Source organism: Ailuropoda melanoleuca, chromosome X (assembly GCF_002007445.2).
Source record: "Ailuropoda melanoleuca isolate Jingjing chromosome X, ASM200744v2, whole genome shotgun sequence".
NCBI lineage: Eukaryota > Metazoa > Chordata > Mammalia > Carnivora > Ursidae > Ailuropoda > Ailuropoda melanoleuca.
This window is the reverse complement of record NC_048238.1, coordinates 9,952,213-9,965,535: the sequence shown is the minus strand read 5'-3', so window position 1 is coordinate 9,965,535 and position 13,323 is coordinate 9,952,213. Positions and strand designations below refer to the sequence as shown.

Sequence of the window (13,323 nt, the reverse complement as noted above, 5' to 3'; positions counted from 1 at the left end):
AGACACCGTTTTCCCTTCAAGGTCAACTGATGTGGTTCCAGCCTGTAAACGAGCAAGGCCCTATATTCCATACTGGAGATGAGGAGCCCAAGACCCCACCCTTTGGAAACTGGTTCTCCTCTGGGGCGCCCTCTTAGAGCCCCTTCCCCGGTCCCACAGGGCTCTCTGCTTCATTATAATGTTAGGCTCCAGCCTCGAAGGGCACAGGCTTCATTAACCTAAGATCCCTGTGGGGGCCTGTTTGCTAAGTACGCCTACGGCCTACGCAACCGCAGGCCCCCCTTGACCACCGGTGGGTGACAGAGCTCCCATTTCTGAATATTCGACTTAACCCAAAAGAAAAGGAACCCACTCACATCTGCTCAGGGGCTTTGGAAGTGATTCCCCAGGGTCTCCTTATTTGCTCCAAAGAAAGTTTCCTGTGTGTGACCCCTTGGTGTGCTATCTGCAACTCACTGAGGGAACTCCCATCAATTCAGCAGCGGTTCATAACAAGGTAGTGAGGTGGACATCACCCTAGGGGCAAACCAAGCCCCAAGCATAAGGAAATGCCTTAAATTTGGTGAATCACTTTACCTCAGGAGCCTCTGACTTCTTTCTTTTTCTATTTGCTTTATAGACTGAGACTCCACTTGGAATTTCCCTAATAATTTATGACAAAATAGCCCCCCTCTTTTTTTTGCAAATTTTGAAAGATTTCTAATTATAGGCTAATCTCTGTAAAGTGTAATTACCATAAATGTCAAAGTCTCATTATATAACCAAAAAAAAAAAAGTAAAGGATATAACCGACTAATTCTAAAAATAGAGACTTGTCGGGCGCCTGGGTGGCGCAGTCATTAAGCGTCTGCCTTCGGCTCAGGACCTGATCCCAGGGTCCTGGGATCGAGCCCCGCATCGGGCTTTTCTGCTGGGAGCCTGCTTCTTCCTCTCCCACTCCCCCTGCTTGTGTTCCCTCTCTTGCTGGCTGTCTCTGTCAAATAAATAAATAAAATCTTAAAAACAAAAAAACAAAAAAAAATAAAAATAGAGACTTGTCATCATTTATTTCCTACCAGGTTAGCCCAACAGACTTAGTTTTCAAAATAAAAGAATAAAATGATATAAAGTAGTCTTACATAAATTAGCAACTTGACAGCTATTACGCATCACAACAGACACCAAAGACCAGAAGATATTAAATCTTATTTGACCTTACACCCTGTCTGCTTGCTTCCCATAAACCACCCCCAAACCATCTGCCCGTGTCTCTGTAAGGGGCCGGTTAGTAAGTATTTTGTGTTTTGCCGGCCATCCAGTCTCTGTCACAACTACTCAACCAGCAAGCAGGTTGCCATGTGGTACAAAGGCGGTTAGAGACAACATCTAAACAAACAAAACTATTTGTGGGCACTGAAATTTGAATTTAATGTAACTGGGATGGGTCATGAAATAGTATTCTTCCTCTGACTTTTTCTTTTTCTTTTTTTTTAAAGATTTTATTCATTTATTTATTTATTTGAGAGAGAGCGAGAGAGCACGAGAGGTGAGAGGCTCAGAAGGAGAGGGAGAAGCGGGCTCCCCACTGAGCAGGGAGCCTGATGCGGGACTGATCCCAGGACTTTGGGATCATGACCTGAGCCAAAGGCATCACCGACTGAGCCACCCAGGTGCCCCCTTCCTCTGACTTTTTCAATCCCTTAAAAACATAAAAACTTTCTCAGCTTGTAGGCTGTGCAAACATGGGCGGCAAGCCGGGTATGGGCTGTGGCCACAATATGCCGTGCAGCCCTAAGCTTTGGCAAGCTTCTGAGACAGAAGGGATCTGCTCTTGGCAGGCAGAGACACTGGGTGGTTCATCTGTAATGATTGTTTTTAATTTTAGCACAATCTTTCAAATGTTGAAATGATCAAGTTTGATGAATTTAGTAAATAAATTTGTCATTACCTCTTTGCTTGGCCACAGAGAAATTTGCTACAGTTAAGAGCAGAATAATGTCTTTACTTTTAAAACTTCTTAGCCATGGTTACTTATTGGAATGTTTTTTTCTAATACTGATCTCTGCGTTTCTGTGTCTATTTCACATAGTGAGAAGAATTCCAGTCTTAGCTAGGGCTTTGTCGGTGGAAAGATTTCATTTCATTTTATTTTTTTAAATCTTTTAAAGATTTATCTATTTTAGAAAGAGAAAAAGAGCGAGCAAGAGCAGGAGGAGGGGGGAGGGGCAGAGGCAAAGGGACAGAGAGAATCTCAAGCAGACTTCCCGCTGAGTGTGGAGCCTGACACGGGGCTTGATCTCAAGATCCTGAGATCATGACCTGAGCTGAAATCAAGAGTCAGACACTCAACCACCTGAGCCACCCAGGTGTCCGAGAACGATTTGATTTTAAACTCTTATTCTGCCGCATTAGAGCTCTCTGACTCTGGTGAATCATTTTACCTCGTGAGAATCTTGATTTCTCAACTGTAAAATGGTTAGAATGCAGGGCTCCCTTGCGAAACTATTCAGAAAAATAGGTAACACATGTGCTCATGTAAATCATCCTCCCACGTCAGGCTCTGCACTCAGCACGGGGTCTGCTCGAGACTCTTTCCCCCTCCCTCTCCCTCCCCTCTACTCCTCTCCCCCCCGCCCCGCCCTGCCCCACATGTGCTCTCTTCTCTCTCTCTCAAATAAATAAAATCTTTAATAATTAATTAATTAAAACAGGATTTGATGGTTGTATATAACATATTATTTCATGGAGGACCACAATTAAGTAATCCTTCCCCAACATTCGGCATGAGATATTCTCTTTGCCATGCTGCATAGACTACCTTGGTAAATGAGTTGCCCCATCCTTGATCATGTCTTTAAAAAGAGTTTCTAGAAGTGGAGTTTCTATATCAAAGGACAGGACATATAACTATTAATAAGCTCGAATAATTTCCCTGTGCTTCCTGGCCTCTTCCATCCCTTCTTTTTTTTTTTTTTTAAGATTTTCTTTATTTATTTGACAGAGATAGAGACAGCCAGCGAAGAGAGGGAACACAAGCAGGGGGAGTGGGAGAGGAAGAAGCAGGCTCATAGCGGAGAAGCCTGATGTGGGGCTCGATCCCACAACGCCGGGACCACGCCCTGAGCCGAAGGCAGACGTTTAACCGCTGTGCCACCCAGGCTCCCCTCTTCCATTCCTTCTTTTGAAAATTGTTTCCAAGGCTTTTCTTACAAAAGATCTACCAATTGCTCCTTTTCTCGTCAGGAGTAAGGCATCGTTATGGAAGTTCACATGTTCTGAGTGTCTCCTGGGTAATGGTGTTGTCGGCCTCGGTCTAGGTGCGGAGAGCAGAGGGGTGGGAGCACGGCTCTCGGCGTCAGGCCGCCCAGCCAAGACCACTCAAGCTGCTAGACCTCCTGAAGCCCCAGTTCCCTCATCTGAGCCTCACAAGGCTGCTTTGAAGCTGAAACAGAACCCTAGACATCAAGCCCTTAGCATGACCCCTGACCCACAGCAAGTGGTCAATACATCTGAGCAGTGTTTATTATTACCAGTGCCCCCCTTCCATCCCTCAGGGCGCAAAGGCAGATGTGGGCATGGGTTTGCATAAAAATAGACATCTAAGCTTCTAGGAAATGAAACTCTAAGCAGTTGTTTCCTCTGTAACACAGTGCCCCCAGGGTTAACTCTTCATTAGACCTCAGGCACAGAATGAGCCATGGTGCCCACATTCGGATCTAGAACTCAGTGTGGGTTCCTGGGGAATGTACTCCATCATAGCCCATCTGGGTGACAAAATAACTTCAGAAAAAGGCCACTGCTGTCTTTTTCTAATTTGTGACATCCCTAATAGCTCACACTGCTTGCAAAGAACTTGAACACATGCTCTGTGACCTGAGCCTCACGGTGGCCCTGGAAGGCACCCGGATAGGTATTGGAATGTTCTGCCTTGACAGGGAAGGTGAGGCTAGGTACTCGGGCTGCTCACCAAGCTCCTTGCAGTCACTAGGCCTTGACCTTTGGGTTTCTCTGTCCGTCTGCCCAGTTTTAGCGCAAATCCTGTTAGGTTGGTTTCGCGAGAAGCCCTCACCATTGATCTCTGATGGTCCTTGATATCTGATCAAATCCCTCAGCCCTTCCCATCCTCCCAGCGATAGCTGATATCCTCGGCCTGCCTGCAGCAAGAATCCCGTCCAGTCGGTTTTTCCAGAAGCCACCCCACCCCTGATGTTTTGCCTTAGTCATTTTCTACCCACCGACCCCCCACTCTGCTCCTCCGCTATAAATCGCCACGAGTCCCTGCTGTGCCTGCACGAGCGCAGCTCTATACCCAGGCCTCTTTCCCCCCCAGTTCCAACAGTTCCCGAAGAAAACCTGCTTTTGCAGCCATAATGATCGTCCACAAATGCGCCTGGGACTCTTTGCCAGCACAGGTCTCCTGCACTGCTAGTCCCATGTGCTCCCCCACATACGTGTCCGCTCAGAGGACACCACAGGCTGGAAAACAGCACAAAGCAACTCCAGCGATTTGTATGGCTTTAAAGCCAGAAATGTCGGATGGACAAATGAGACCCATAGAAGCGATTTCCCCAATTCGAACACCTGTTTCTTGCAGGAAGTTGGACCGAGCAAGCAGGGATTAATCTGAATTTAGGTAATACTGCCATGATTAATCTTGATTACAAAATATCACCAAGATGTTTCCCCGGCAAAGAAGCAGAATACAAATTCTTAAACATCTCTCTTGCCAGCTGGTTTCAGTTCTTCCCATCAAGATTACAGAGAACACTTTTTTAGGGAATCTCTTAGCTGTCCTTACCATTTTTAGTCTTCTTCCACAGAGAAATATGGAAGTCCGGTTGAAGAGAGCAGAGCAGGAAAGATGTCAAGATCAGCCTGAGATGGACCCAAGAGCATCAACTAAGATAAAGAGAAAACACCGAGTTTTTCATTTCAAAGAGGTTCAAGGACTGTAGCTTCAAAACAGGCTGGGACATTGCTCGAAAATATGCTCTTGAAACAGCCATTAATAGTATTTACTTCCTCAAAGTCAAACTAGAGATACACCCCAAAAAACCATTTCTAATATTATTCAACATCTGACTTTATCTTTGAAGAATTGACATTTTAGACTACCAAAATTTTTCTTAAGATTTTAAAAAAAAGGTTTTTTTTTTTTTGCATATGATTGGGGTTCCCTCTTCTCCCCTCCCCTCCACACTCCCTGAGCACAGCTCACACACCTAATTAGTTAAACTACCCAAATTTGTCCCAGTCTTGAAAATACCTTTCAGGGTTGCATGGAGTGATTTTATGTCTGCAGTCTTCTGAGATGAAGAGATGGTCTTTAGGAAGGATGGAGTCACAGAGGCTCCAGGCCACCAGCCCGAGCGTTTCCCAGTGTGAAGACGAGGTTGGGGGGTTGTAGGGGAGGAGCATGACTGTTTAAACCACCCCAGGCGGGAGGTTTGCAGAAGCACCAGGTTCCTCTTACATCTACCACCATAACTGGGGCAATGTCTTGTCTAAATCCAAACAACCCAGTAGACTGACCTTCCTTCTTTTTTTATGGGCAGCTTTCTGAACCTCAGCTGGGCCTTTCCGGGGAGCTAATTCTTGGTCACCTTGAAAGCTGCTGAACAGCATCCCTGACCTCTCCCCACGAGATGCCAGTTGTGACAACCACAGATGTCTCCAGACATTGCAAAATATCCCCTGGGGGGCCGAAACGCCCCATGGTTGAGAACCACTGTTTATAGATACCGGAGATTCAGGTCTAAATTTACCTTGCTCTGTCTTCGCCGCCCCGCCCCTCAAAAGGCCCCTTCGGTTTGTAAGCAGTGCCAGAGCTTCCAGCTGGTTGACTCACATCAGTAAAAAAATGATCAGCCGCACTTGCAGCCTGGGGTCCTATGAAGCTTTGCTTCTCGAAGTGGGGTCTTCGCGAGAGCTGTTCCTTCTTCACTGATGATCGGGTCCTTTCGCAGGCAGAGTCCAAATATCAGTAGAACGTTCAAAGGTCTTGAGTCCACCTTGTCGACCTGGAGAGAATTTGAAAAATGCAGGTTGGCGTGGGGAGATCAGCTGAGAATGATCAGGGTTAATATCCTGAAAAGTCACCGGTGCCCCGGATCAGCTGAAAAACGACTAGATACAATAAAAATAGAGATCTTTCCGGGGAGGGGGGTTGTTAGGAGCCAGACACTGCTTTAACTGCTTAGTATGTATTATCTCGTCAGATACTAAAAAAAATTTTTTTTAATGAAGTAGACATATTATTTTTTTTTTACAAGTACTGGAATTGACGCACATACCATGTATGCGATAGTTACACAGGCAGGAAACGTCAAATACCTTCTTATCAGACCAATTTGCTATGCAAACAATATGTACAAATCGATCGTTGTCTCACATATAAACAATGACCGATCCAGAGTGGCAATAGGAGGAGAGATCCCATTGAAAACAGTAACAAAAATAGGAACTATTTGGGAAGAGAACTGGCACAGAACATTTAGGAACGAAGGAGGTGTGGAGGAAGGCACGAGACTAGAATGCTCTACCTCTCGGGCTGCGGGTTTTCCACCTGCCCCCGGGGCCACTCTGCACGCCTTTCCATCCTGCTCGGTGTCCCAGGAGGCTGAGCTGTACGACCTTCGTCAACTGGTTGGTGCTAAAGGCTGCTGGTTGGGTTCAGCCAATGTGGAAAGGGCTCAGAGTATCTCTCCCCGTGGCTCCCTCCCTTTGCAGGGCTGTGGGTTGGGCTGCAACCCTCCAATGACGCTCTCGTCTCATAATGCTCTCCTTGAGGCCACTCTTCCCGAGTTGCGCTGATTGCTCCTTCCCCTTGCCATCGGAGGCCTGGGCCTGCTTAGACCTGCCCTGAGGTGCCCTACTGTCCCGATTCCGTGAATTCTGTCCAAACTGTCTTTAAAAGGCACTTTGCTAAATTCGTCGATTTCTTTCTTTGAGCGTGCTACCTGCTGCCCGCCAGGACCCTGGAGTCTGTGAAGAAGGTGTAAATAAATGAAGGGAAATAAGTTGCCATTAGGGCTAGAGTCCACGACATTCTAAAAAATGGAAATCTTGCTTTAATTGATTTCTAAATGCTGTGCAGCCCCAACCAAATACCAATAGGATTTCATGAGTAACTTGCCAGATTGATTCTAAACAGGGAGGCATTTTCGAAATCAGTTGGGCATTTTTCTCTATCACAAAGATTGGGGTTCTCTCCTAAAATAAGGCTGACACCTAAAAGAATGAACAATAACCCCCTAATATCTTCTCATGTTGATTTTGTATTCAAATTTGCCCAATTTGTCCCCAATGTCATCTCCTTTCATAGAGTAAATATTTGTTATAGAAACGAGGCATTGGCGCTGACTGGGTTAAGACCACATGGGAGAGGGGCGCCTGGGTGGCACATCGGTTAAGCGTCTGCCTTCGGCTCAGGGGGTGATCCTGGCGTTATGGGATCGAGCCCCGCATCAGGCTCCTCTGCTATGAGCCTGCTTCTTCCTCTCCCACTCCCCCTGCTTGTGTTCCCTCTCGCTGGCTGTCTCTATCTCTGTCAAATAAATAAATAAAATCTTAAAAAAAAAAAAAAAAGAACGCATTGGAGAATACCCGGGTAATTTCTAAGTGGAAAAGTACCGAAGGGAGGATTTCGCTTCCAGATCTATAAATGTATTATAACGCTGCATTGCCTACGGCAGGGTCCCAGCACCTCCATGAAAGAGACGAGATATCAGAATTAGGCAAAGGCACATATGGGACATCAGTTTAAAGTCACATCAGTGACAAAAGAAATTATTAAAATAATGTTGGGCAGCTGGCTTAAAGTTTAGAGAAAATTAAGCTGTAGTCCTACCTCGTTTCGTACATCAAAATTAATTTCAGACGGTTCAAAAATTTAAATGTTAGACCTTGAACATGAAAAGTACTAGAAGAAACCCTAGAGAGATATTTTTACAATCTTAAAGTGAGAAAGTCCTTCCACATCTGAAGACAACAACAAACAAACAAAAACCCAACAGCTACCACCCCTGAGTCCGAAAGGAAACACTGAAATATTTGACTACGTAAGAATAAATCTACTCTCCCATCTGTCAGGGAGGGATGAGGCTTTGTGACCAGCAAAGACACCTCCAGGTTTCTACCGTAAGATCCTGAGAAATAGTGATACTCTGTATGTGGCGTATTGATCATGCTTTCTTGTATTGATCTTTGATTCGTATCTCCTAGCTCCCCAGTGGTACTACAGACCGCGGGAGTTAGGAATGCATTGTCCGCAGGAAGAAACCAAACTTGATGATGATGAAGGTGAAAGTGATCGTGAACACAAGAACAATTCGATGAGTTAGGTTAATTTTGAGATGAAGATGGTTACACAGATTAATCAATTGAAGTGACCTGATGAGTTTCACTAGCTTTTTAAATTAACCAGTTTAGTCAAGTGCCACTTGTCTACTAGTCGAGTGTGAAGAAAGCCTATTTTTTTTTATTCAAAAATCCTAAGCCCTCCTTAAATCAATGTGCTGAATTCAGTAGTAGAGTGGTTATTGATTGTCTAATAATGGATATTAAGTCATTCTACTCTAGCTTCAATTGTATCAGTAGCCCAGTTGTTTAAATAAAATCTTCCTTTTTCTGTCCAGCTTGATCTGGAAAACTTCCAGCTCTATAGAAGAGTGGAAGGAATTACACGACCCAGCCTGTGTGCGTGTTACCTGAGTGCAACAGTTGTTAAGAGTGGGCCCCGTTGGTTTTCTCTCTTTGTACGTGGATATATCCGTATATCTTTGTTTTCTTCATCATTTGAACGTTGCAAAAACATGACATTGTACCCTAAGTACATAAGCCTGTCTCTCCTAAAATAAGGATGACACCTCAGAGTTAACGATAATCCCATAAGTCCATCTCACGTTGATTCTATATGCACATGTCCCCAGTGTGTCCCCAAACCATCCTTTATAGCTTTTTAATTTTTTTTTTTTTCTGATTCAGGAGCTACTCAAGTGTTCACACAGTGAGTTTGGCTATGTCTCTGTAAACTTTTTGCTCTTTCTTTATACAAAACCTTTTTTTTAATGTATGATCTCACCCCCAAAGGTGACTTTAAGCTCTGTGACAAAAATGTTCTTCTGAATGGCAGACCTGTATTTCCAGTTATGTGCTGGATGGTTTCATATATACGAGAGACAAATTCTTCCGGAACAAAGCCCTAAGATTTTGAAACAGTCAGGTGTAAAAGTTGGAAAAAAGTTGTTTTTTTTTTACAAAAACTAAAAAACAAAAAAATCAGGGACGCCTGGGTGGCTCAGTCGTTAAGCGTCTGCCTTCGGCTCAGGGCGTGATCCCGGCGTTATGGGATCGAGCCCCGCATCAGGCTCCTCCGCTGGGAGCCTGCTTCTTCCTCTCCCACTCCCCCTGCTGTGTTCCCTCTCTCGCTGGCTGTCTCTCTCTCTCTCTGTCAAATAAATAAATAAATAAATAAAATCTTAAAAAAACAAAACAAAACAAAATTAAAAAAACCCCAAAAACGAACACTGCCATTTAAAAGCTACAAGAATCTTCTGTCTCCTTAGAGATCGAGGCAGCAAAATTTGTTATAGTTTTTTCTTTCGGGTTTCTTCTCTCTTTCTACCCCCACCCCCACCCCCACCCATTCCTTTCTCTGAAAACATTTTGGGTTTTTTTGGTTTTGGTTTTGTGGGGGTTTTTTTTAAAAGGTTTTATTTATTTGAGAAAGAGAGAGCACAATCAGGGGGAAGGGCAGAGGGAGAAACAGACTCCCTGCTAAGCATGGAGCCCACCATGGGGCTCCATCCGAGCACCCCAAGATCATGACCCCAGCCAAAATCAAGAGTCGGATGCCCAGCCGACTGAGCCACCCAGGCGCCCCCCTGAGAACATTCTGAATGGGGCTTTTAGTTGGGCAAATATAAGGCAAGGCCTTTAACTTTTTCTTTAATTTTAATAGAGACTACATAGTCACGAGGCAAGAACTAATGTATAGAAAACGGAAAAAGAAAGAACAAAAGGAAGGAAGGGAGATAGATTGATGGGGCTCTTAGGCAAATATAAAGGACTTCTGTTTTATATTTTAATAGATAGTATACATTTATGTGGTATAGAACATTTATAGATGGGGGGAGAAATTGTGCTTGGGGTCCCCAAGACCACCCCCACGTTTAATGATTCATGAGGAGGATTCACAGGACTCAGCATATAGTTTACCCACAGCTATGATTCTTTATAGTGAAAGGACACAAACCAAAATCAGTATAGAGAAAGGGTGCATGGGGCAACGATGGGAGGAAGCCTGGCACAAGCTTCCAGAACCTTGTCCCAGGAGAGGCCCACAGGAAGCTGAATTCCCCCTGCAAGCAGTTGTTTACAAGGCACATGTAAAATGTTGTCTACCAGGGAAATTCATTAGAGATGTGGCACTCAGGGTTTCTTGTGGGGGGACTGGTCCCATAGGCACCCTCTGCCTTGCACGTGCCAAAATTCCAGGCTCCTGGAAGGACAGCCGGTGTTCAACATACATCAGAGTGTTCACAAAAACAGCTGATTTGCAGTGAACCACTCTTATCAATTCTGGGAATGGTGAGAACCCACTAGAAATCCCAGTCCCCAGATTCCAAAGGCCAACCTTCAAAGCGGGCCTTTCTCAGGAGAGCAGTCTGCAGCCCTGCTGCACGGTCTCTTCTGCGCGATACCTGTGGGAACCCATGCACACGTGGGTCCGGAGGAAGAGACGGTCCCCTCTCCTTACGCATCCACCCCATCGCGCCCCCACCCCACCCCCATCTCCACAAGAAGCCATTGTCTGTGGTTTATCCTTACTTACCTTTCCAAAGTTTCTTTATATCTGCAGGCCACTGGCCTCGAGGGGAGTGAAGGACCAGAACTTTCCCAGGTCCGAGAAGCCAGAAACCAGCACATGTGTCGGAAGTGGCCTCGGCTTTCTGATTAGCCTAGCTACTTTTCTAGCAAAAATGTTTTTCTTTTTTTAGGTCACACAAAGGATTTTACTAACCTCCCTTTGTGTATCCGTAGACCTTGCCCTCCTCCGCAGAAAGAACAGAGTCCCCCCTGCTCAGCACGAGAGGGAGAGCCAACGCCCCTCGCTCCACCCTGAGCACCGAGATAACGAGATAGCGTTTGTAGCAGCACCACCGAGCGCGCAGCGAGAAAACATCGCGGCCACTGCACTCCCTTTGCCGATGCACTACCCTGCACCCCTTTCAAAACCGCTGGGCTGGGCAGAAACCTCGGAGTTGGCCTTGAACAAGAGCCCGTCTTCTCCCCAGGTTGCCGGCCTCCTGAATAAAGCTCCTATTGCTTGCCACTCAAAACCGGGCTCTTGAGGGATGGCCTTTTGGGACGAAGGCCAGCCGAACTTGGGTTGGGTCACAGTACACTTCATGAGCAAATACTTTGTTCCCCTCTTGTTTTTTCCACTCAGAGTTCTTGTATGCCTTCTGTCCCTGCGCTTGTAGAGGGAGCACCCTCCTTCTTTTCGCACAGCTAGAGAGCATCGTGTTTCTGGGTATTGCACAAGTTCTCTAACCATCCCTGTATCGATGGACATGTGGCGTATTTCAGATCTTTGCTATTACAAGCAGTCGTGCAACGACTAACCTTGAACTATGAGCCAACAACTTTCTGCTGAAGAGTTCCCTGTCAACCACCCCATAGGCTGAGTGATGACACATTGTCAGCCCAGGCCCCCGCGGCTTCGTTAGCTCAAGAGAAATTACTGGATGTTGAAGGTAGACTGCTTCAAGTTCTCCCGTGAGAACAGGCCTCTCATTGGCTGGATGCCTTGTACTTGGTTTTCTAAGTCTGACTGCATTTCTTTTTTCCTTTTTGGTGGAAATAAAGAGGATCAGGAATGGCCCTTGGTGGGTCGTTAAGGTTTCATGCAAGGTTGCTAAATTTAGCCAATTGGCACAGGCTTATACTAAACAATTATTTCTTGTTTACCTGAAGTTCAAATGTAATTGGGTATCCTGGATTTTATCTGGCAGCCCTGGTTTAGTGTCGTATTTTAACCGCTGTGCCACCCAGGCGCCCCTAGTGTCGTATTTTAATCTAGTGACTTAAACATTGCAGAACTCCTGGGATTAAGTGTCTGACATTGAAAGCAAGTGCAGACTTGAGCTGGCATCCAGCGCGGCAGCTGAACAAGTACCCAGCTGGGGTCAGAAGCCACACGTTGTAGTCCCCGTCCTGCTGTCGCGGACATCAGAGCAGTTCCACAGAAACTTCGCATCATCTATACTCTCCTAAAGCTGATGGGAACATAAATAAGGCCCTTACACAAATTGCTCCGGTCCCCTGAATGCTGTGTTCCCAGCACGGGGAAGGAGGATGTCTTCCGTGTTTCTCTATGCGCATTGCTTGATTTGGGTGAGCATGCGAGAGGGCTAGGGATTCACCCCACCATTTGCCGGATTTCTGCTGTTCCCTCTCACAGATGCTGGCGGTCAGGGTCTGCTTGATAAAAGGGAGAGAGGACTTTAATGGCAACCATCACGTCTTTTTAAAACGAGTCTCAACTTTTAACCCCTTCAGTTAGATACAACCATGACCGTTTTCAAATAATACTCTTTGTTAGAAATTTGCAGATACCATGAGCCAAAAGCAGAACACAGCCTACAGAATTCATTGTGAAGCCCCAGTATCATCATTAACCTTGTCTTTTGTTTCTCTCCCCACCCCCCTATAGACTGAAATACTTAGTCCTGTAAGTTTCATTTCACCCTGAAATGAAAGTGTTCTGACCAGTCCTCGACAGGATATGCAAATTTATATAACAAAACCGTTCCTTCACATTGACGGCTGGTCCTGAGTAAGTATTAGTGTTCACTAGATGACTCCAAAGGGTCAGATGCTTTGAAAAAAGGCCCCAGATGCAAATAATGGAGTAGGTGATGTGGTTCAAAAGAGAAAAGGCTATTTATGGACGTAATGGTCTCCAAGCAGTTTTGCCTGTTGCCTTGGAAAACCCAAAGTGGTTTCACCAAGTGGGCATTACTGATGGTCTGTCTCGTCATCTGGCTTCCATAGCCCCATGAGTGGATTCATTAGTAGCGAGGTACGGTGGAAAGACGCTCGCTTGGGATTCGAGGGACAGGGCTACCTTGTAGAAAACGTTAACTCCCCATCCGCACGTTCCTTCATCCTGTTGATGATTCCGTTGAGTTAGAAGCACCATCATTCACAATACTTGAGATGTTGCTGTGAAAGTATTTTGCGGATGTGATTAACCTTCACATAATCGGTTGACTTTAAGCAAAGGAGATTGCCCTTGATAACGTGGGTGGGCCTTATCAAATTAGTTGGACGCCTTAA

The 13,323-nt window shown here is 45.6% G+C and overlaps 1 protein-coding gene across 4 annotated transcripts in view; it reads right to left on the bottom strand.

The window, feature by feature from the left end:
• TLR7 (toll like receptor 7) overlaps positions 1-13,323 on the bottom strand; it is a 35,466-nt gene that overhangs the window by 16,794 nt on the left and 5,349 nt on the right. Inside the window, exons 3-5 of one of the 4 annotated variants that reach the window (XM_034650004.1) lie at positions 12,289-12,462; positions 5,828-5,999; positions 4,778-4,878 (exon numbers count right to left, since the gene is read on the bottom strand). In XM_034650004.1, the coding sequence (XP_034505895.1) occupies positions 4,778-4,780 (3 nt within the window). In that variant the 5' untranslated portion in view covers positions 4,781-4,878; positions 5,828-5,999; positions 12,289-12,462. Of the gene's footprint in view, positions 1-4,777; positions 4,879-5,245; positions 5,700-5,744; positions 5,768-5,827; positions 6,000-6,521; positions 7,393-12,288; positions 12,463-13,323 lie in introns of those variants that run through there. The other 3 variants (XM_034650005.1, XM_019795044.2, XM_019795043.2) reach the window with 3 other exon arrangements.